This window comes from Salvelinus alpinus, chromosome 14 (genome assembly GCF_045679555.1).
Source record: "Salvelinus alpinus chromosome 14, SLU_Salpinus.1, whole genome shotgun sequence".
In the NCBI taxonomy this organism is placed as follows: Eukaryota; Metazoa; Chordata; class Actinopteri; order Salmoniformes; family Salmonidae; genus Salvelinus; species Salvelinus alpinus.
The window spans coordinates 53294962-53318556 of record NC_092099.1 but is presented as its reverse complement, the minus strand read 5'-3'; the positions used below and the strand labels follow the sequence as shown (position 1 = coordinate 53318556).

The window sequence follows — 23595 nt, the reverse complement described above, 5'->3', positions numbered from 1 at the left end:
TGACACCTGTTGCTATGATTTTCCATGTTTGGCCACCGAAAGTGCACACAATTGTGAATAGAACTTCATTGTTAGTACTACATTGAACACTTCACACTTAAAATGTACCCCAAAAAAATAATTAAAAAAGGATTGCAGTCAGTCCTATTTGTATTTGTTTTGATTAAGGATCCCAATTAGATCCTGCCAAGGCAGCAACTAATCTTCCTGGGGTTCAGCAACATTATGGCAGTTATATACAATTACAAATATTACATGACATTACATTTCCTAAAACTTTTCACAACACATTAAGTGTGTGCCCTCAGGCCTAGGACTAAAGTACAATAATCCCTAGTCTAAGCTAAATCACTTGGAGTCAACAGTAATGTGTTGAATGAAAGCATTATGTACTATAAAAAAATGATTTAGTTCAAGAGACAGAGTTATTGTAGTTCCTCAAATACCATCAACATAAGCAGGGTTTTGAAGACTTTGGGAACGGATTTAATGAAGATTGCTTGGTATCCCATCCTCCCCTAGTGCCATTATTGGCACCAAAGGAATTACAAATATTTCCATTTTATTCTATTTTGTGTTGTGCCTTTCTGACTTAAAATACAATAAAGATCCTGAGGTTTGATATGACTATTTTTATACAATATTATTGAAAAACATGACAATTAGATGAAACATTACAACAAAGTAGGTCGAAGAAAAAATCTAAATATTTGTTTTTTTAAATAAAACAAAGTAGGTCGATACCAACAGTGATGTAGTGGTAAAAAATAGGTGGGTAAACTCTGATTGCCGGTCACGGTGAAAAAAGTACCACTCCCTATACTTTCAATGCATTTTTCTGCAAACGGTGGGTAAACTGTTGGGCAAACTGTGTTTATTTGCGTTTACCCTGCACTACACCACTGGATACCAACCTTAACCAAAGTTAGTGACTTAAAGGGGCAATCTGCAGTTGCTACATCCATTTTTGTATTTATAAATAAATGATACATACTCAATGATGCTTGAAGAATATAACTTAGAAATGCCCTATGAGCTTAGTTGTCTTACCACATCAGAACCAAAAACATAAGGTTGTTTTACTCCAATGTTTGTAAACAATGTGAATGTAAACAAACACTGTATAGCTTCAAAACATGGTTAAAACGATAATGTTGATATCATGGATGTTCCGTTGTCGCATCCATAACTCTGTCTATGATTTTGAGTGGTTACATTTCTCCAGCCCAATCCCTCAGACTTGAATCTTTGTTTTCATTTCAGCAATGTTCTACTTGCGATGTATTAGACGGCTTGCTCAAGATTGATGTAAAAAAATTTTGACTGGGGCTGATTTGCTTGATCCTTCCTTTCTGCAGCTTTCTGCTCCTCTGATCGCAGAATTTTTAACACCTATTTAACCTTAAAATGATTTCTGGTACCATCATCAGGGTCTGGAAGGTGGCCCATATACTTCCCCTTCACTCCCCCTTGAAGAATGTGTTTGTTTCATATGATTGTGTTTTGCTTTTCGTGTTTTGTGTTTGCTTTTCGTGTATTGATGTGTATATAGATATGTATAGTGTAATTGATGTGTACATAGATGTGTATAGTGCAATTGTTGGGTGTATAGATATGTATAATGTAATTTATGTGTATATAGATATATATAGTGTAATTGGTGTTTATAGAAGTGTTGGGCAGGTCGTCACTGTAAATAAGAATGTGTTATTAATTGACTAACCTGTATAAATAAAGGTAAAAACAAAAAAAGACAGAACAGTCGATACATTCGCTGCCCCCGTGCACCTGTTCCCCATAGCAACGGGTTTCAGTTGGCACTGCCCCAGATGCATACAATCTGGAATAATAACCATTTACAGACTGATTTAACAAACTTTACAGCACGCTATGCTGTGTTGCTGAGTTAGGCATTAAAAACAATGGACCATAGATCATTTAGCAATCAAGTTGAGTATAAAAGTGACAGGGGAGGATGAGTGAGCAAAGTACCATTGTTGTCAGTGATAGGAGAAATCATGGGCAAGGTAGGATAACTATATATATTGTGGACTTCCATGGGTAGGTCAAAGTCTGCACTGACACGAACAATTCAATACGTTATTAAGTAAAAATCATGTAAATTATAAAATACAGAAATGTGAGTGAACACACCTAGATGGAGTTCACTTTTATGTAAGTGATCATATTTGAGTTACCACATAGCTCATTGAAGATGTGTATTTTAACAACTTTATAAAAACCATATCTTCCTAGATCATCTTTTACGAGGACAAGAACTTCCAGGGTCGTTCCTATGAGACCAGCAACGATTGCCCTGAGCTGACCTCCCACCTGAGCAGGTGCAACTCCTGCAGGGTTGAGAACGGTTGCTTTATGGTCTACGAGCGCCCCAACTTCATGGGACACCAGATGCTGGTCAGAAGAGGGGAGTACCCCGACAACCAGCGCCTGATGGGCATGAGCCAGAGCGACTGCATCAGGTCCAGCCGTATGATCCCCATGGTAAGAAGAGCTAATGTGTCATGGTTCAATTCAGTGTGTTGTTTATTTCATTTACCACACATAGATACGTCATTCCAATCAAATTCCCCAAAACAGCACAAAGGAAACTACAGGATGAGGATCTACGAGAAGGAAAACTTCGGAGGTCAGATGCACGAGATGGTGGACGACTGTGACTCCATCCAGGGGCGTTACCGTATGTCCGACTGCCAGTCCTGCAACGTGATGGATGGCCACTGGCTGATGTACGAGCAGCCCCACTTCAGAGGCAGGATGATCTACCTGAGGCCTGGAGAGTACAGGAGCCTGAGTGATATGGGCTTGGGCCCCATGGACATGAGAATCGGCTCCATCAGACGTATCATGGACTCCTGTTAAACCCCCATCAAGCTCCACCTAATCCTAATAAATATATGCTTCTATCTGTTGTAAGACTTTTGCTCTTTTACTCCCTTCAGAACAAGTGTTCAGTATTGTACTTGTCAAATAATGTAGACTTCATGTAGCAGCCTTAGATCAACAGATACTGCATTAAGACTTCACTTTCAACCAGATCTCGCATACTTCAGATGTACAATTCATATTTAAAAAAACGATTGTACTCTAGGTTTGAGAGATGTTCTGGTTAGGGTTCCATCCCGAGAATAAATCCCTTTTTCTCTCTGGTAACCCGGTATTTCCCGCCAAAACCGGAAATGTAATTCTAAAGCTTTATAAATCATTATAAAGTATTATAAATCATATAAATGTCTAGATTTGATTAGAGCTTTAATCAGCATGAGCATTCAAATCTGATGCTACCTGAGCCTGATGTGCCATATATTAAATACATGTTATGAGCCCTACTTTAACAACATTTAATGAGCACAAGCCCAAAGAAGCCCAAATGATTGTCCCTTTATCCAATACATATGTGATATAGGCACATTACGCACGACAGAAAAACATAAAAGCAAATAGATGTAGCAAGCTATATATGCTCTCTTGGGTAAATACATTAAACAAGCTTCAGTAGGCTAAACTTTTTGAGTGTCAACTGTATTACTGTACTGTATTGCATTATACTGTATTATATGGACTGGAATTACGCACATCATTCAAACCATGATAAAGAAGAAGAGAACATGTGAAACTGGTGCAGCACATGTTACCTATGAAGGTACAAGTATTGGCTAGCGAATTAGATTTTAATTTTGAAATATAATTGGGCTTATTTGTATAATTAGCAGGCTGACGCATATATACAGTTGAAGTCGGAAGTTTACATACACCTTAGCCAAATACATTTAAAGTTTTTCACAATTCAAATCAAATCAAATCAAATCAAGTTTATTTTATATAGCCCTTCGTACATCAGCTAATATCTCGAAGTGCTGTACAGAAACCCAGCCTAAAACCCCAAACAGCAAGCAATGCAGGTGTAGAAGCACGGCGGCTAGGAAAAACTCCCTAGAAAGGCCAAAACTTAGGAAGAAACCTAGAGAGGAACCAGGCTATGAGGGGTGGCCAGTCCTCTTCTGGCTGTGCCGGGTGGAGATTATAACAGAACATGGCCAAGATGTTCAAATGTTCATAAATGACCAGCATGGTCAAATAATAATCAGGAGTAAATGTCAGTTGGCTTTTCATAGCCGATCATTAAGAGTATCTCTACCGCTCCTGCGGTCTCTAGAGAGTTGAAAACAGCAGGTCTGGGACAGGTAGCACGTCCGGTGGACGTCTGGGGTCAGTCCCTGTCTTAGGTCAGTTAAGATCCTCACTTTATTTTTAGAATGTGAAATGTCAGAATAATAGTAGAGAGAATGATTTATTTCAGCTTTTATTTATTTCATTACATTCCCAGTGGGTCAGACGTTTACATACACTCAATTAGTATTTGGTAGCATTGCCTTTAAATTGTTTAACTTGGGTCAAACGTTTCAGGTAGCCTTCCACAAGCTTCCCACAATAAGTTGGGTGAATTTTGGCCCATTCCTCCTGACAGAGCTGGTGTAACTGAGGCAGGTTTGTAGGCCTCCTTGCTCGCACACACTTATTCAGTTCTGCCCACACATTTTATATAGGATTGAGGTCAGGGCTTTGTGATGGCCACTCCAATACCTTGACTTTGTTGTCCTTAAGCCATTTTGCCACAACTTTGGAAGTATGCTTGGGGTCATTGTCCATTTGGAAGACCCATTTTCAGCCAAGCTTGAACTTCCTGACTGATGTCTTGAGATGTTTCCTCAATATATCCACATAATTCTCCTCACTCATTATGCCATCTATTTTGTGAAGTGCACCAATCCCTCCTGCAGCAAAGCACCCCCACAACATGATGCTGCCACCCCCGGGCCTCACGGTTGGGATGGTGTTCTTCGGCTTGCAAGCCTCCCCCTTTTCCCTCCAAACATAACGCTGGTCATTATGGCCAAACAGTTCTATTTTTGTTTCATCATACCAGAGGACATTTCTCCAAAAAGTACGATCTTTGTCCCCACGTGCAGTTGCAAACCGTAGTCTTTTTTGTACTTTTGTACCTGCTTCCTCCAGCATCTTCACAAGGTCCTTTGCTGTTGTTCTGGGATTGAATTGCACTTTTCGCACCAAAGTACGTTCATCTCTAGGAGACAGAACGCGTCTCCTTCCTGAGCGGTATGACGGCTGCGTGGTCCCATGGTGTTTATACTTGCGTATTATTGTTTGTACAGATGAACGTGGTACCTTCAGGCGTTTGGAAATTGCTCCCAAGGATGAACCAGACTTGTGGAGGTCTACAATTTCTTTTCTGAGGTCTTGGCTGATTTCTTTTGATTTTCCCATGATGTCAAGCAAAGAGGCACTGAGTTTGAAGGTAGGCCTTGAAATACATCCACAGGTACACCTCCAATTGACTCAAATGATGTCAATTAGCCTATCAGAAGCTCCTAAAGCCATGACATAATTTTATGGAATTTTCCAAGCTGTTTAAAGGCACAGTCAACTTAGTGTATGTAAACTTCTGACCCACTGGAATTGTGATACAGTGAAATAATCTGTCTGTAAACAATTGTTGGAAAATTACTTGTGTCTTGCGCAAAGTAGATGTCCTAACCGACTTGCCAAAACTATAGTTTGTTAACAAGAAATTTGTGGAGTGGTTGAAAAATGAGTTTTAATGACTCCAACCTAAGTGTATGTAAACTTCCGACTTCAACTGTACCTTTCATAATGTTTCCCCAAATGTTATTAGCCTACCTCTTCTTTCTCTCTCTGTTGTTGCTTCATTCCTTTCTCGCTTTCAACAGTTATATGAAATACGTTTCATTGTCCTGATCTTCATCATTCAAATGACAACCTTGAATAATATAATAATAATATAGGACTAGAATTAGATGCAGAAGGCTTTCACTTCTCTTCATGAAGATTGAATGCCTATGGTTCTGAATAAATAATTGCTACATCCGTGAGTTCTATTGGCTGCTGTATTTAACATTCAGCAAAAAAGAGGTTGCGTCCCTCTTCAATTTTTTTATTGATATAAGAAATGCGAGAAGAAAAAGAAATGATGTCTAGCAAGCTATTCTAGTCTAGCTTTTCCGTGAGAGAGTGCTCAGCTGTGCACTGATTTAAAGCAATGATAGATATTGGAGTTATAGGCTGTTCTAAAACTCTGCAGCTGCAATAAAAAAGAAAACATCTTCATAATTAAAAAACAAGGTGACCCCCGAATGCCAGATGGAGACGTGTATTCGGTCTTTATATTACTATAGCATAGGCTACGCTGCAGCAAATGTAGGCCTACATGTCACAAGAAAAAAAAGTTACCAAGATGAGATGATAGGTCTACACATGCATAGTGAACTGCACTCCATACTGAGATGGGCTGTCTGTCCCCACCCTGAGGGTTGATGATTCATGCAGAGGCGTTAGAAAAGACTGATTTAGACATCACATGTAATTTAACTGTTCCATTTCACGCCATGCTGTTCATATAAATAATTTATTATAATTTACTGGTTTCTCACAGTTATTTATCCCGGGAAAAGGGACTGGTTTTGGGTGGTAAATCCTGGTAAATCCCGTAACCAGGTTTTTAAGCCTTGAGACAATTGAAACATGGATTGCAGTCAAGAACTGCAATGCTGCTGGGATTTTCATGCTCAACAGTTTCCCATGTGTATCAAGAATGGTCTACCACCCAAAGGACATCCAGCCAACTTGACACAACTGTGGGAAGCATTGGAGTCAATATGAGCCAGCAGGCCAGCATCCCTGTGGAATGTTTTGGACCCCTTGTAGAGTCCATGCCCCAACGAATTGAGGCTGTTCTGAGGGAAAAAGGGAATGCAACTCAATGTTAGGAAGGTGTTCCTAATGTTTTGTTTCCTCAGTATATGTTGAAGTATTACAAAAGAGAAGTCAACATGTGGATACAGTATATGGGAAGTTGGACAACAGGTTACTGAAACACCAAACATGTTTTTGTTTGACTCGGTGAGTGTCATATTTTTGTTAGCTAACTTTTAAACTAACCCTAACCTTATCTAGTCACTAGCAAGCCTGACCATAAACTTAACCTAACTCTAAACTTAATCTAACCCTGACCTTAACCTAACCCTGACCATAAACTTAACCTAACTCTAACCTTAACCTAACTCTAACCTTAACCTAACCCTGACCATAAACTTAACCTAACTCTAACCTTAACCTAACTCTAACCTTAACCTAACTCTAACCTAACCCTGACCATAAACTTAACCTAACTCTAACCTTAAACTGGAGCTAGAATACTAACAGTTGTCCCGCTTCCCAAATGTTCACATGTTGACATTTGAGAGTGAAAATAAGAGATTTGACTTTAATGGAGATAAATATTAGTATGTAATCCAAGAGAGTTAGACTGTGTATGGAATGGACATGTTGCTGTTGTAATGCATTCGCGAATAAGGGAGTCTGACAACGTTACTGCTGGTGTAAATGTCCAATGTTTACTTCACCATTAGCATTTCATACGTGGTGCATCTTGTGTCACACTTAATGATGTCCCCATACACCCCACTTATAGTGTACTAGTTCCGGTGTAACCCCCGCCCATCTATATCCCCCTTCTTTTAATTTGAAACAACAACAATGTTCAATGTATCTCACAGGCCATTGTTCAACACCCATCTGTCTTATTGCTTTGGAATGAACATAGTGGCCATACTTGGGATTGGGCTTGCTTGTCCTCCCATACGGTGTGACTATCGCCAGCTAGCGAGAGAGCTGGCTCAGGTCAAACTGTTTCAGACACAGCTTCAGTGTCAGGGGCAGTGGGACAGGTTCACTTTTCCCTGTACTCTCCCCTTTTCCCCCCACAGTTTTGTGCTCAGGGTCCAGTTCTTAGCACCAGCAACAGGTGCCGACGGTTCCTCACATAGTTTGCGCCTTCTGAGGTGGCAACGTAGCTGTCTCTACGCAGGAGACAGCAAGCCTTCCCGGGAAGCAAAGCAGCATGGATATTGGGCCTCTTTTCGCTGAATGCACAGCGCTCCGCCAACCCGTTTGACTGAATGAGTTCGAAATCCCATGTTGAGGCAAAATTCTTAAAAGTTGTACACACAAACAGGGTTCCATTGTCTGTCATCAGACACTGGGGAACCCCATGGACAGCCTCTTCAGTTTTCAAATCACAGTGGTGCTCCTCATTTCTGACAAGGTAGTCCAATTTAAACCAGCCTGAAAACGAGTCCACCAGGACCAAGTGCATCTTGCCCTGCCATCCGAACATGTCTGCAGCAGTCATCGACCAGGGCAGTTCAGGTATGTCATGCAACAGAATTAGCTCCTTAGCCTAATGTGGTTGAAGAGCATTACAGGGAGCACAGCCTTCCTCTCTATGTCAGTATACATTGAGGGCCCGTACATAGTCTCCCTTGCTCTACATTTTGTTGTCTCAGCCCCTGGGTGCCCTTGATGCAGTTGGCCTGTATAGAATTCAGCAGCCTTTGACCCCGCAGTACTAGCCCATTCTGTACTGTAAACTATTCTTTAATGGCATAATAGGGGCGCACGTCTTGGGGAAGCTCCGTTGACAATTTTGGCCAGCCATTCAGATTGACTTCTCTGAGGCGCTGGCATGTGATGTCTATTGCCACCGCAGCCACCACATTAAAAAATACTACAGTTTACTATAGAATACTACAGTACTTATACTACACACTGTAGAGTCCCTCGATCATGTGTAGTACCTACTATAGAATGTTGTATTATAATGCAGAATACTATAGTAAATACTACGGTATTATCCACACAAAAAACACTGTATTAAATACTACGGTAATGTTCCCCAAAAAACTACAGTCCGTAAAAACACAACACTTTTTTAACTCCCCTCCCCCATATCGCAATTTGTGCCACCCATACAGTAAGTGAGAAACGTACATGCCATGTATAGACTAAATATTGTGTTCCCTACAGCTTATAGAAAAGAGCTGAAAATTTGCTATTTTAGTATTTCTTAAGTAGGTTTCCTGAAAGTAGATGTCCTCCACTTCTAAATCAAAGATAATAAAACAAAAGCACTATAGTAAATACTACAGTAATGTCATCACCAATACTGCAGTACTACAGTATACTACAAGCCTAAAAACACTACATTAATTACTATAATATATACTACAGTTTTCTTTTACACGGTATTTATACTATAGTTGACTGTAAACACTACAGTATACTACAGAATACTACAGTAAATATTACAGTAAACACTATAGGGAATACTACAGTATAGCGCAAAAAAACTACAGTGAATACTATAGTATTTTTTTATGTGGGCCCTTAACTCCTCAGTCTGACGAGAGGACAGAACCTGCAGAGTCATGGCATCATGAGGCAAGGAGCTGTATATACAGTAGCTAACGCCCTGTCATGGGCTCACCTCCCTACGACGGACCCGGAGAAGTCCTACAGTAGGATTCCTCCGGGTCCGTCGTAGGGAGGTGAGCCCATGACAGGGCATTAGCTATATACAGCTCCTTGCCTCTTTTGTAAACCACATCCGAATTGGAGCATTGAAGGTTCATCATGATCCCCTGCAGACGTGAGGATGCAGTGTGCAGAGCATTCTGCAGCATAGTGATTAGAGTTTGGTGGTCCCTCTCCACCACCACTGCTCGCCCCGTATATGAAGTCATAAAACTTTGTACAGGTGAAAACAAGATCCAACATCTCCTCCTCTATCTGAGTGTAACGTGTCTCCATCAGTGCATCAGTGCTCTTGATGCAAATGCCACTGGCCTACTTTGTTGTAGACATACTGCTCCGAGACCATGCTGGGACTCATCTTCAGATATCACCACTGGTTTGCCCCAATCATAGTAATGGAGTCCTGGTTGGCTTGACAGCAGCTCTTTCCGTTTTTGTGAAGCCAGCGTCATGTTGCTCCTGCCAGCACCATTCGGTATCTGGATGATACCAGGTGGTTGGTAGGGAACAGTGATCCCACAAGAAATCTTCAAAGTAACTATACATGTACAAGGTAGGAAAATAGGCTAATAAGGAATGTTATGGAATTGCTAAATAAGAAAATAATTGCAAAATGAAAACGATTTAACGAGTTTGTTGGTTTTGGTTTTATTATTTGAAAAAACTGTCATGTGACATTACGTTGAACTTGTTGTGAACCTAGTCATTTGATATCACCATCTTAAATAAGCATGCCCCATTCAAGAAATTTAGAACCAGGAACAGATATAGCCCTTGGTTCTCTCCAGACCTGACTGCCCTAAACCAACACAAAAATATCCTATGGCGTTCTGCATTCGCTTCGAACAGCCCCCGTGATATGCAACTTTTCATGGAAGATAGAAACCAATATACACAGGCAGTTAGAAAAGCCAAGGCTAGCTTTTTCAAGCAGATATTTGCTTCCTGCAACACAAACTCAAAAAAGTTCTGGGACACTGTAAAGTCCATGGAGAATAAGAACACCTCCTCCCAGCTGCCCACTGCACTGAGGACAGGAAACACTGTCACCACCGATAAATCCACTATAATTGAGATTTTCAATAAGCATTTTTCTACGGCTGGCCATGCTTTCCACCTGGCTACCCCTACCCCGGACAACAGCACTGCACCCCCCACAGCAACTCCCCCAAGCCTTCCCCATTTCTCCTTCTCCCAAATCCAGTCAGTTGATGTTCTGAAAGAGCTGCAAAATCTGGACCCCTACAAATCAACCGGGCTAGACAATCTGGACCCTTTCTTTCTAAAATTATCTGCCGAAATTGTTGCAACCACTATTACTAGCCTGTTCAACCTCTCTTTCGTGTCGTCTGAGATTCCAAAAGATTCATCCCCCTCTTCAAAGGGGGGGACACTCTTGACCCAAACTGCTACAGACCTATATCTATCCTACCCTGCCTTTCTAAGGTCTTCGAAAGTCAAGTCAACAAACAGATTACCGACCATTTAGAATTCCACCATACCTTCTCCGCTATGCAATCTGGTTTCAGAGCTGGTCATGGGTGCCACGCTCAAGGTCCTAAACGATATCCTAAAACGATAAGAAACAATACTGTGCAGCCGTATTCATTGGCCTGGCCAAGGCTTTCGACTCTGTCAATCACCACATCCTCATCGGCAGACTCGATAGCCTTGGTTTCTCAAATGATTGCCTCGCCTGGTTCACCAACTACTTCTCTGATAGAGTTCAGTGTGTCAAATCGGAGGGCCTGTTGTCCGGGCCTATGGCAGTCTCTATGGGGGTGCCACAGGGTTCAATTCTTGGACCGACTCTCTTCTCTGTATACATCAATGATGTTGCTCTTGCTGCAAGTGAGTCTCTGATCCACCTCTACGCAGACGACACCATTCTGTATACTTCTGGCCCTTCTTTGGACACTGTGTTAACAACCCTCCAGACGAGCTTCAATGCCATACAACTCTCCTTCCATGGCCTCCATGGCCTCTTAAATACAAGTAAAACTAAATGCATGCTCTTCAACCGATCGCTGCCTGCACCTGCCCGCCCGTCCAACATCACTACTCTGGACGGTTATGACAACTACAAATACCTAGGTGTCTGGTTAGACTGTAAACTCTCCTTCCAGACTCACATCAAACATCTCCAATCCAAAGTTACATTTAGAACTGGCTTCCTATTTCGCAACAAAGCATCCTTCACTCATGCTGCCAAACATACCCTTGTAAAACTGACCATCCTACCGATCCTCGACTTCGGCGATGTCATTTACAAAATAGCCTCCAATACCCTACTCAATAAATTGGATGCAGTCTATCACAGTGCCATCTGTTTTGTCACCAAAGCCCCATATACTACTCACCACTGCGACCTGTACGCTCTTGTTGGCTGGCCCTCGCTTCATACTCGTCACCAAACCCACTGGCTCCAGGTCATCTACAAGACCCTGCTAGGTAAAGTCCCCCCTTATCTCAGCTCGCTGGTCACCATAGCAGCACCCACCTGTAGCACGCGCTCCAGCAGGTAAATCTCTCTGGTCACCCCCAAAACCAATTCTTCCTTTGGCCGCTTCTCCTTACAGTTCTCTGCTGCCAATGACTGGAATGAACTACAAAAATCTCTGAAACTGGAAACACTTACATTTACATTACATTTAAGTCATTTAGCAGACGCTCTTATCCAGAGCGACTTTCACTTCTCAACAACATCTCCCTCACTAGCTTTAAGCACCAGCTGTCAGAGCAGCTCACAGATAACTGCAACTGTACATAGCCCATCTATAATTTAGCCCAAACAACTACCTCTCCCCCTACTGTATTTATTTATTTATTTATTTTGCTCCTTTGCACCCCATTATTTCTATCTCTACTTTACACATTCTTCCACTGCAAATCTACCATTCCAGTGTTTTACTTGCTATATTGTATTTACTTCGCCACCATGGCCTTTTTTTAGCCTTTACCTCCCTTATCTCACCTCATTTGCTCACATTGTATATAGACTTATTTTTCTACTGTATTATTGACTGTATGTTTGTTTTACTCCATGTGTAACTCTGTGTTGTTGTATGTGTCGAACTGCTTTGCTTTATCTTGGCCAGGTCGCAATTGTAAATGAGAACTTGTTCTCAACTTGCCTACCTGGTTAAATAAAGGTGAAATAAAAACAAATATATATATATAACGGGGCAGCAGGTCGCCTAGTGGTTAGAGCATTGGGCCAGTAACTGAAAGGTTGCTGGATCAAATCCCTGAGCTGACAAGGTAAAAATCTGTCGTTCTGCCCCTGAACAAGGCAGTTAACCCACTGTTCCTAGGCCGTCATTGTAAATAAGAATGTGTTCTTAACTGACTTGCCTAGTTAAATAAAGGTTCAATATAATTTTTTAAAATAATTTCATTCCACCAATAGTGTGGAAACTACACCCAACCTCCTTTCTTTACCATAGAGAGACCCCACCCCCTTTCTACTACCATTAATTGTATTTTATTTTATTTGGGCAAAATACCTATACACATATGTACAATGTGTTCCCAGAGGATAGAACTTAAAAGTATTCATTAAAACACTTATTTCCAAAGTGGTCCTCGCCATAGTGAGACCCCACCCCCTTTCTACTACCGTAGTGAGACCCCACCCCCTTTCTACTACCATTGAGACTGCTGTGGGTCATGTTACTGGATCATGTTACTGATGTCCCTATGCAATTCCAAGTTTTTACATTGTAGTTACATATTCAGGTACTGAGTATATAGGCATACTGTTAGGATAGGAAACACATTCACATTTTTATATGTATCAGATTTGACCAAACTTAAATTATTTCTAGCTAAACTTCGCCTCACCTTATATTTGTATAATGTATAATTGGAAATGTATAATTTGATATTGTATTATATTCGCATGCCGCAAATATACTGTGTAGCAACAATATATCATTAAAAAGTACATTATTAAAAAGTGTATTATAAAAAATATATATAAGACTAGTCAGTACATTTGAAGTGTAATTGCAGTACATTATCTACTTATATGATATATTATATATCCTACAAGTATTCACACCCCTTGACTTTTTTTGTGTTACAGCCTGAATTTAAAATGGATTAAATGTAGAGTTTTTTGTCACGGGCAGAGGAATTATGCAACAAAAAAATGTACTAATTAATTTAAAATGAAAAACTGAAATGTCTTAAGTCATTAATTATTCAACACCTTTGCTATGGCAAGACTAATTACATTCAGGAGCAAACAAGTCACATACAAAATAGATTGCATCGGACTCTGTGTGCAATAATAGTGTTTAACATGATTTTTGAATGATTACCTCATCTCTGTACCCCACACATATAATTATCTGTAAGGTCCCTCAGTCGAGCAGGGAATTTCAAACACAGATTTAACCACAAAGACCAGGGAGGTTTTCAAATGCCTCACTAAGAAGGACACCTATTGGTAGATGGGTAAACATATAAAAAATCTGACATGGTGAAGTTGGTGCATGGTGAGCATGGTGAAGTTATTCATTTCACTTTTGATGGTGTATCAACAAACCTGGTCATTACAAACGTACAGGCATCTTTCCAAACTCAATTGCCGGAGAGTAAGGTAACCGCTCAGGGATTTCACCATGAATTCACATTTCAACAGGTTCATAAACTAAAACACAAGGTCAAATATACACTGGAGTTTCTTACCAAGAAGACAGTGAATGTTCCTGAGTGGCCTAGTTACAGTTTTGACTTAAATCTCCTTGAAAATCTATGGCAAGACCAGAGAATGGTTGTCTAGCAATGATCAACAACCAATTATTATTTTTTTAAAGATTAATGGGCAAATGTTGCACAATCCAGGTGTGGAAACCTCTTTGAGAAATACTCACAGCTGTAATTGCTGCCAAGGGTGTGTCTACTGTACAAAGTATTGACTCAGGGGTGTGAGTTATTTTTGTAAATTAGATATTTCTGTATTTCATTTTCAATAAATTTGCAAAAATGTCTAAAAACATGTTTTCACTTTGTCATTATGGAGTATCATGTGTAGATGAGAAAAAAATCTATTGAATCAATTTTGAATTCAGGCTGTACACAACAAAATGTGGAATAAGTCAAGGGCTATGAATACTTTCTGAAGGCACTGTAAGTGAATAGTGTGTACCTACATTGCAATTATACCTGCATATACAGTATCTACAGTGTAAATTCCTAAATGATTGCTGGGCATTAGCGGACAGGTGATGAAAGTGAAATAAAAAATCTTCATAGTTACTAGTTACATAGTGGCCATCTGATGTTTGAATACATTTACTGAAGATTTCTGCATATCATTTTTGTATTGACAAGAGACACTTTGAGCAAAAACTATTACTGTGATAAAAGCAAGTGACATTAAATAAACACAGGTCTAAATTATATACAATTCCTATTTGTAGACTTTGAGCTCATCAATATAAATATATTCCTAAGAACGTATGCCCTTTGTTGGTATCATTAGGCCAGAATAATGACAAAGTCTTAAGTATTTAATAACATATTTCTGAGGAATATGTTTCAGAATGCTATTCTACAATAATGAATAAAGCCAGACACGAATGTCAAGTTCAATCGCCATATTGCTATAATACCTAATGTAACAACCATATGTTTTTACATACGTAGAGTCAATAATATACACTATATGTATAATACGTTGTCATGAATGTTTAGAATCTTCTGTTTTACTCTTTATATGTTGAACACAATATGGACACAGATGCACCTGCGACAGAAAAGCATACAGAGACAGATAATAACCCTTTGAAGTCCACACTGAACAGTAGCCCCTGTGCTGTGTTGTTGAGTCAGGACTTTACACAATGAGAGGCTACAGATTCTTTGGGTGTTGGACAGGTATAAAAGTTAGGGCTAACACAGACAGGAATTCAGTGCAGTCACAGCGCAGTCCTGAAGAACAAACGTCATCATGATGGGCAAGGTATGAACCTGAGCATAATTTTCCCTCTGATTCTTCTATCTATATGTGATAGACTGTTTGACATCTACAACAATTTCATAATGTCAGACATAGTTTTGGGGTAAATGTAGTTCAAGTTCAATGTCGATTTAGTTAATTATCTATTGAGCTTCTCTCTTCATGACAGTATTACTCACAGACCCTATGTCATCCCCAGATCATCTTCTACGAGGACAAGAACTTCCAGGGTCGTTCCTATGAAACCAGCTCCGACTGCCCTGAGTTGACCTCCTACCTGAGCAAGTGCCACTCCTGCAGGGTTGAGAGCGGCAACTTCATGGTGTACGATCGCCCTAACTTCATGGGAAACCAGTACTTCATGAGGAAGGGAGAGTACTCTGACTACATGAGTATGATGGGAATGAGGGAGTGCATCAGGTCCTGCCGCATGATCCCCATGGTAGGTTGAACGTTGGTAAATGTTTTGATGGTGGTATTCTCATACAAAATGAGTTTGTTAATAATTTCACTGATCAATAAAGTAACCCTATAATGTTCTTTCCTCCTAACAGCACAAAGGAAACTTCAGGATGAGGATCTACGAGAGGGAGAATTTCGGAGGTCAGATGCACGAGATGATGGACGACTGTGACTCCATCCAGGAGCGTTACCGTATGTCAGACTGCCAGTCCTGCAACGTGATGGACGGCCACTGGCTGATGTACGAGCAGCCCCACTTCAGAGGCAGGCAGATGTACATGAGGCCTGGAGAGTACAGGAACTTCAGAGAGATGGGCATGGGAATGGGTGGCATGGGCAGCATGAGTGGCATGAGGTGCATGAGCATGAGGCGTATCATGGACAACATGTCTATGTAAATGCTCCAATGTTTAATGAAAAATGTATTTCTGGTTGGTCTCTGTGGGACGATTCATGAAAGGTTAAAAAATAAAAACATTTTAACCCCAAAATCTGAGTTTGAGTGATTTGTTATCAGTGACATGGTATATTTACTTTAATTTAAATACCACATAAAATGTTTTTTTAAATCACAACTATCTACTACATACTAATACAAAATATATTGTTATACAAAAAAGCAAGAAATAAAATACGTACAAATTATAAGAAAATAATATAAAGAACGAAAAAGGAGAATTTTTGTGCTTTTTAAAAGAAACAAAAAATGTCTTAAAAATACTTATTTCAGTTTGTGAGACATGGTTACTTAACCTACATTTACAGAAAAAATGTAGTTGAAATTGATTCACTTCGACATAATTACATCTATAACAATTGGTGTATAATTAAAAACTGTGAAATATATTTTCTATATCCAAAATAATTGGATTTTCAGCTGTTTGAAGCTGGTGTACATGGTGTACACAAAAACTAAACTTAAGAATGGGAAGCATAGAAATAGCACACATAGAACAGATCTACCGCTTCTTAGACTTGCTTTCAATGAAAATTAAAGATCTATAAGTCACACATATTGCAGAAATTGCCTTTGCTAAGAACCTATTTTTGTTTCTTTTTGACCATTTTAATTGAAAACAATCACATTAAGTTACTTAATTGTTACCTAGAAATTATTTGATATTGATATAAAAATGGCTGCATTGGACCTTTAATGAAGGCAAATAATTAGACATGTAATATGTCCAGAAGATTTTCACACAGTTGCCTTATTTTGTTCAGAACATCAGTCACAAACCATTTGCATGTTCTATGTTAAACTCTCAGCGGTTACACCAGCAGTGGTGAAATTGGGAGGGGGTACGTGGGAGTGGGAGTTCATAAAGTGAAAATCTCTGTTATTGGTTGTTACTGGCTGATAAGATGCTGTCAAACAATCTTACCATAAAAATATTTACCGTTTCAACTTTAAAAAATTAGTTACCAGACTTAAAATGCTAAGTTGTATATTATAATTTTTTTTTCCAATCTCAACTTGATTTCCTGATTTGACATAACTTCTGATAACATTTTAACAAAGCAGGGTATTTCATATCTATATTTCAAAGTTACCCTGCTGCCTTAATGTTAAGAAAAGTTGTTCAAATAGCTGATGCAAAAAAAAAGTTAAGTTGCCATTAACGGAGCGGTTATGTACAGTAGCTTCAACTTCAACAAAATATACCATTATTAATCCTCAAATCAGACAATACATACAATTTTCCAACACCATCAAGTGCATACATCTTCACCACTTACAGTTCATTTGGAAAGTAATTCAGACCCCTTGACTTCTTCCACATTTTGTTACATTACAGCCTTATTCTAAAATTGATTAAATCGTTTTTTCCCCTCATCAATCTACACACAATACCCCATAATGACAAAGCAAAAACAGGTTATTTGATTTTTCTGCAAAATTTTAAAAAAATTATTAACTAAAATTTCACATTTACACAGGGGCGCATCTTTGGTTTAAGAAGTGGGGGGGACATATTATATATACATTGTAACGGTTGTCGTCTGGAGGAGAAGAAGAGGACCAAGGTGCAGCGTGGTAATTGTTCATCTTGTTTAATGAAGGTGAACACTCAAAATACAAAAACAACAAATGTGAAAAACCGAAACAGTACTGTCTGGTGCAGACACACAAAGACCGAAAACAACCACCCACAAAACCCAACACAAAACAGGCTACCTAAATATGGTTCCCAATCAGGGACAACGATTGACAGCTGCCTCTGATTGAGAACCATATCAGGCCAAACACAGAAATAGCAAAACATAGAAATACAAACATAGACTGCCCACCCCAACTCACGCCCTGACTATACTAAATAAAGACAAAACAAAGGAAATAAAGGTCAGAACGTGACATACATACAGAAATTGCTCTTTGCTAAGAAGCTATTTTTGTTTCTTTTTGACCATTTTAATTGAAAACAATCACAGTAAGGTACTTAATTGTTACCCAGAAATTATTTGATATTGAGATAGAAATGGCTGCATTGGGCCTCCTTAAGAGTCTATTGACGCACCCGAGAGTAACATAATAAAAAAAATCCCCATCAAAATCCATCAATTTTAATCCTCAGCATCTTCCTATGTCGGCCTTCTGCATCTATGGTGGAAGGTGGCCGAGCTACAGCGAAGTTAGTCAGACCATGAGAATTCCCTAAAATCGGTCTTCTCACGAAAACGTCAGCAGCATCCGAAAAAGGGGAGACTCTCACGAACACGATGGTGTTCTCCGTTTTGCTCTACGACCCCCACAAGTGTCACGGGACTCGTCTGAAGGTAACCCAAACAAATGAATGGAGGTGGTTTGGTGAAAACAAAAATAAAGGGTGAAATACGTACAGTGGGGAGAACAAGTATTGGATACACTGACGATTTTGCAGGTTTTCCTACTTCCTACTAATTTTTATCATAGGTACACTTCAACTGTGAGAGACGGAATCTAAAACAAAAATCCAGAAAATCACATTGTATGATTTTTAAGTAATTAATTTGCATTTTATTGCATGACATAAGTATTTGATACATCAAAAAAGCAGAACTTAATATTTGGTACAGAAACCTTTGTTTGCAATTACAGAGATCATACGTTTCCTGTAGTTCTTGACCAGGTTTGCACACACTGCAGCAGGGATTTTGGCCCACTCCTCCATACAGACCTTCTCCAGATCCTTCAGGTTTCGGGGCTGTCGCTGGGCAATATCGGACTTTCAGCTCCCTCCAAAGATTTTCTATTGGGTTCAGGTCTGGAGACTGGCTAGGCCACTCCAGGACCTTGAGATGCTTCTTACGGAGCCACTCCTTAGTTGCCCTGGCTGTGTGTTTCGGGTCGTTGTCATGCTGGAAGACCCAGCCACGACCCATCTTCAATGCTCTTACTGAGGGAAGGAGGTTGTTGGCCAAGATCTCGCCATACATGGCCCCATCCATCCTCCCCTCAATACGGTGCAGTCATCCTGTCCCCTTTGCAGAAAAGCATCCCCAAAGAATGATGTTTCCACCTCCATGCTTCACGGTTGGGATGGTGTTCTTGGGGTTGTACTCATCCTTCTTCTTCCTCCAAACACGGCGAGTGGAGTTTAGACCAAAAAGCTCTATTTTTGTCTCATCAGACCACATGACCTTCTCCCATTCCTCCTCTGGATCATCCAGATGGTCATTGGCAAACCTCAGACGGGCCTGGACATGCGCTGGCTTGAGCAGGGGGACCTTGCGTGCGCTGCAGGATTTTAATCCATGACGGCGTAGTGTGTTACTAATGGTTTTCTTTGAGACTGTGGTCCCAGCTCTCTTCAGGTCATTGACAAGGTCCTGCCGTGTAGTTCTGGGCTGATCCCTCACCTTCCCCATGATCATTGATGCCCCACGAGGTGAGATCTTGCATGGAGCCCCAGACCGAGGGTCATTGACCGTCATCTTGAACTTCTTCCATTTTCTAATAATTGCGCCAACAGTTGTTGCCTTCTCACCAAGCTGCTTGCCTATTGTCCTGTAGCCCATCTCAGCCTTGTGCAGGTCTACAATTTTATCCCCGATGTCCTTAGACAGCTCTCTGGTCTTGGCCATTGTGGAGAGGTTGGAGTCTGTTTGATTGAGTGTGTGGACAGGTGTCTTTTATACAGGTAACGAGTTCAAACAGGTGCAGTTAATACAGGTAATGAGTGGCGAACAGGAGGGCTTCTTAAAGAAAAACTAACAGGTCTGTGAGAGCCGGAATTCTTACTGGTTGGTAGGTGATCAAATACTTATGTCATGCAATAAAATGCAAATTAATTACTTAAAAATCATACAATGTGATTTTCTGGATTTTTGTTTTAGATTCCGTCTCTCACAGTTGAAGTGTACCTATGATAAAAAATTACAGACCTCTGCATGCTTTGTAAGTAGGAAAACCTGCAAAATCGGCAGTGTATCAAATACTTGTTCTCCCCACTGTATGTGTAAAAAAAAAACGTTAATATTTCCTGAGCTTTCTTATATCTCTTAGATATCTGACAAACACTTCAAAAACGTGTTCCTTATGATTTATTTTTTTACTCTCCTTTTTTCTATTTATGAATGTGTTATTTATTGCGCTTCTATGGACTATAGTAGTAAAGGCCAAATTTTTACCTAAAGGGGTCCTAAAATTCAAAATCAAATAGCTAAATGATCCATGGTATGACCAGCTTAAAACAATTCCATATGTTAGCTTAGTAAAATCCCTCCCAATGGCTTAGACTTGTAGAGGTTGAAGCAAATATAGTATAATGATTAAACAATAACAAAAACCAAAGGCCAGAATAAAACATCCTAAAGCAGGGTTTCCAAAACTACAAAATATGTTACAGTGTTCTGCGAGAGCTTAATCCTAATTTAACACCTTATTTTAGACTTATTTTAGACATATCCATCAAACTATGTGATTGTTATATATTTTCTTAACTCATTTGTTTGCATCTATACACAGTAGTTAACTGGCACGTGAAACCAAAATGAAAGCTGTTGGTATAGATTTATGGATTATGTCACGGCTATAGCATTAAAAACGAACTCAAGCAAAATAACACTTTCACTGAACATGTTTCACTAAATATCTGGTGTGTTTTGAAATGTGTAAAACAGACCATTGTATACTGCTTTGAAAAGCTCAGTTGTATTGACTTCTAAATGGAAAAACCTATTCTAAAGTCTTCTAGGGACCCAGTCACATGGAAATGTAGGGAAAGCACTTCAGCACTCTACAGGCCTCTATACTGTGTTGCTGGGTCAGGGGTTTACACAATGGGACCCACAGATTCTCTGGGTTAGGTCAGGTATAAAAGTAAGTGTTAAAACAGGCAGGACACCAGTGCAGCAGCAGCACAGCTCAAAGAAACAACCGCAACCATGATGGGCAAGGTAGGCAGAGTGTTTCATACTATAATTTTAAGTTGTACGTTTAATGCTTGACTAATGGCTGGTTCAAAGGAAATCATAATTGCAATATCTTTCAAAATATTTATTTGATAATAATATTTCCATATATTTTATTGTTGTGTTTTCAGATCATCTTCTACGAGGACAAGAACTTCCAGGGTCGTTCCTATGAGACCAGCCAGGACTGCCCCGACATGTCCTCCTACCTGAGCAGGTGCCACTCCTGCAGGGTTGAGAGTGGCTGCTTCATGGTGTACGATCGCCCTAACTTCATGGGAAACCAGTACTTCATGAAGAGGGGAGAGTACTCTGACTACCAGCGCATGATGGGAATGAATGACTGCATCAGGTCCAGCCGCATGATCCCCATGGTATGTTGAAAATATGTCATCTTAAAATAGACTAATCTTGTCATTGAAAATAAAACTCTCCTAATACACAAGTTTAATATATAATTTATCTGATCAATGAAACCTGTTCTTTCCTCCTAACAGCACAAAGGAAACTTCAGGATGAGGATCTACGAGAGGGAAAATTTTGGAGGTCAGATGCACGAGATGATGGACGACTGTGACTCCATCCAGGAGCGTTACCGTATGTCAGACTGCCAGTCCTGCAATGTGATGGACGGCCACTGGCTGATGTACGAGCAGCCCCACTTCAGAGGCAGGCAGATGTACATGAGGCCTGGAGAGTACAGGAGCTTCAGGGATATGGGAATGAGTGGAATGAGGTTCATGAGCATGAGACGTATCATGGACAACATGTCTATGTAAATTCCTCAAATGTATGAAAATTGTTGATTAAAATGTTTTCAAATACTATAACTGCTAAATTGTCTTCTTTTGTGATTATTACACTCAGAGCACTCCGTGTTTAAGCATTTCACTATTTCACTCCCTACATCTTTAACATTTCAAAGTTTCTGTGTAATGTAGATATGAATGTGTACAATAGATGTATGCTGGATGTAAAATAATATCCAGGGATATCTCAGATCTTTACATGCTATTTTGCGATGCACAATTTTAAGGATTTTCAAAGAAACTAACTTTCAAAATCAAGATAACAGAGTTATCTAAAACAATGATTATAGAGTGAGAGGAACATTAGCAACAATTAATTTGCATTTGTTTACAAATCGTATATGGTCCCGTGGTCCCGTGTGGCTCAGTTGGTAGAGCATGGCGCTTGCAACGCCAGGGTTGTGGGTTCATTCCCCACGGGGGGACCAGGATGAATATGTATGAACTTTCCAAATTGTAAGTCGCTCTGGATAAGAGCGTCAGCTAAATGACTTAAATGTAAATGTAAATGTATATCTATGAAACCAGTCAAGGTGTGATTACACATATCGCAAACAAGTGTAAAAGTTGTAAGTACTATGTATCAATGTGTAGCTACAGTGCCTAGTGAAAGTCTACACATCCCTTGCAAAGCCTTATAATGTAATCTAAAAATATGATTATATTAGATGTTTGTCCTACTGATGTACACAACCTACTCCACATGTTCAAAGTAAGACAAAAATGATAGATTATTTTCCAAATTAATTCCAAATACATTTTTGTTTTTATTTTGTATTAGGAACATTTTCTATAATTTTTCTTTCATTTTGAAAAAGAGAAGGTTGAAAAATATAAAATGCATGTATTTAGCTACACATGTAGGTAGACATTTAGGTGCAGTACACATTTAGGTACACATTAAGGTACAGTACACATTTAGTGTCACGCCCTGGCCTTAGTATTATTTGTTTTCTTTATTATTTTAGTTAGGTCAGGGTGTGACATGGGGTATGTGTGTGTTTTGGGTGATTATATGGTATAGGGGGTGTTGGTTAGAGTGTATGGGTTTGTGTTGAGTGAATGTTTCTAGGGAAGTCTATGGTTGAGTGAATGTGTCTAGTTATGTCTATGGTTGCCTGAGTGGTTCTCAATCAGAGACAGATGTTTGTCATTTGTCTCTGATTGGGAGCCATATTTAAGGTGGCCATAGGCATCATGTATTTGTGGGTAATTGTCTATGTCTATGTTGAACGTTTGTAGCCTGTGTGTGTGCACTACGTTTATAGCTTTACGGTCGTTTGTTTGTTTTGTTAGTTTTTGTAAGAGTGTTTCTTTTCGTGTTACGTCTTCGTCTTCAAAATAAAAGGAAGATGTATTCATATCCCGCTGCGCCTTGGTCCGTCTCTCCTCCACACGATCGTGACAGAATTACCCACCAAACAAGGATCAAGCAGCGTGATCAGTGGCAACAGGAGCAAGGAACAAAGGATTCATGGACATGGGAGGAGATTTTGGATGGAAAGGGACCTTGGGCACAACCGGGAGAATATC

The 23595-nt window shown here is 39.8% G+C and overlaps 2 protein-coding genes across 2 annotated transcripts; both read left to right on the top strand.

Annotated features, from left to right (window-relative positions):
* The first annotated feature begins 2018 nt into the window (after window positions 1-2018).
* LOC139538217 (gamma-crystallin M3-like) lies at window positions 2019-2927 on the top strand. Its single transcript, XM_071340080.1, has 3 exons — window positions 2019-2027; window positions 2257-2505; window positions 2602-2927. Exons 1-3 carry the CDS (start codon window positions 2019-2021, stop codon window positions 2881-2883), a joined length of 540 nt encoding a protein of 179 aa, XP_071196181.1. The 3' UTR covers window positions 2884-2927.
* Window positions 2928-15343: 12416 nt separating this feature from the next.
* Window positions 15344-22083, top strand: LOC139538278 (uncharacterized). The gene is made up of 6 exons (XM_071340125.1): window positions 15344-15403; window positions 15600-15842; window positions 15955-16256; window positions 21178-21238; window positions 21385-21627; window positions 21751-22083. Exons 1-6 carry the CDS (start codon window positions 15392-15394, stop codon window positions 22030-22032), a joined length of 1143 nt encoding a protein of 380 aa, XP_071196226.1. The 5' UTR covers window positions 15344-15391; the 3' UTR covers window positions 22033-22083.
* Window positions 22084-23595: the final 1512 nt, after the last annotated feature.

What these genes read in the sequence shown, in the direction of transcription:
- LOC139538217 (XM_071340080.1), top strand. An exon ending in CCAGCCGTATGATCCCCATG is followed by an intron (nt 2,506 to 2,601) that starts GTAAGAAGAGCT and finishes TCCCCAAAACAG; the next exon opens with CACAAAGGAAACTACAGGAT.
- LOC139538278 (XM_071340125.1), top strand. An exon ending in ATCATGGACAACATGTCTAT is followed by an intron (nt 16,257 to 21,177) that starts GTAAATGCTCCA and finishes GTGTTAAAACAG; the next exon opens with GCAGGACACCAGTGCAGCAG. An exon ending in CCGCAACCATGATGGGCAAG is followed by an intron (nt 21,239 to 21,384) that starts GTAGGCAGAGTG and finishes TTGTGTTTTCAG; the next exon opens with ATCATCTTCTACGAGGACAA.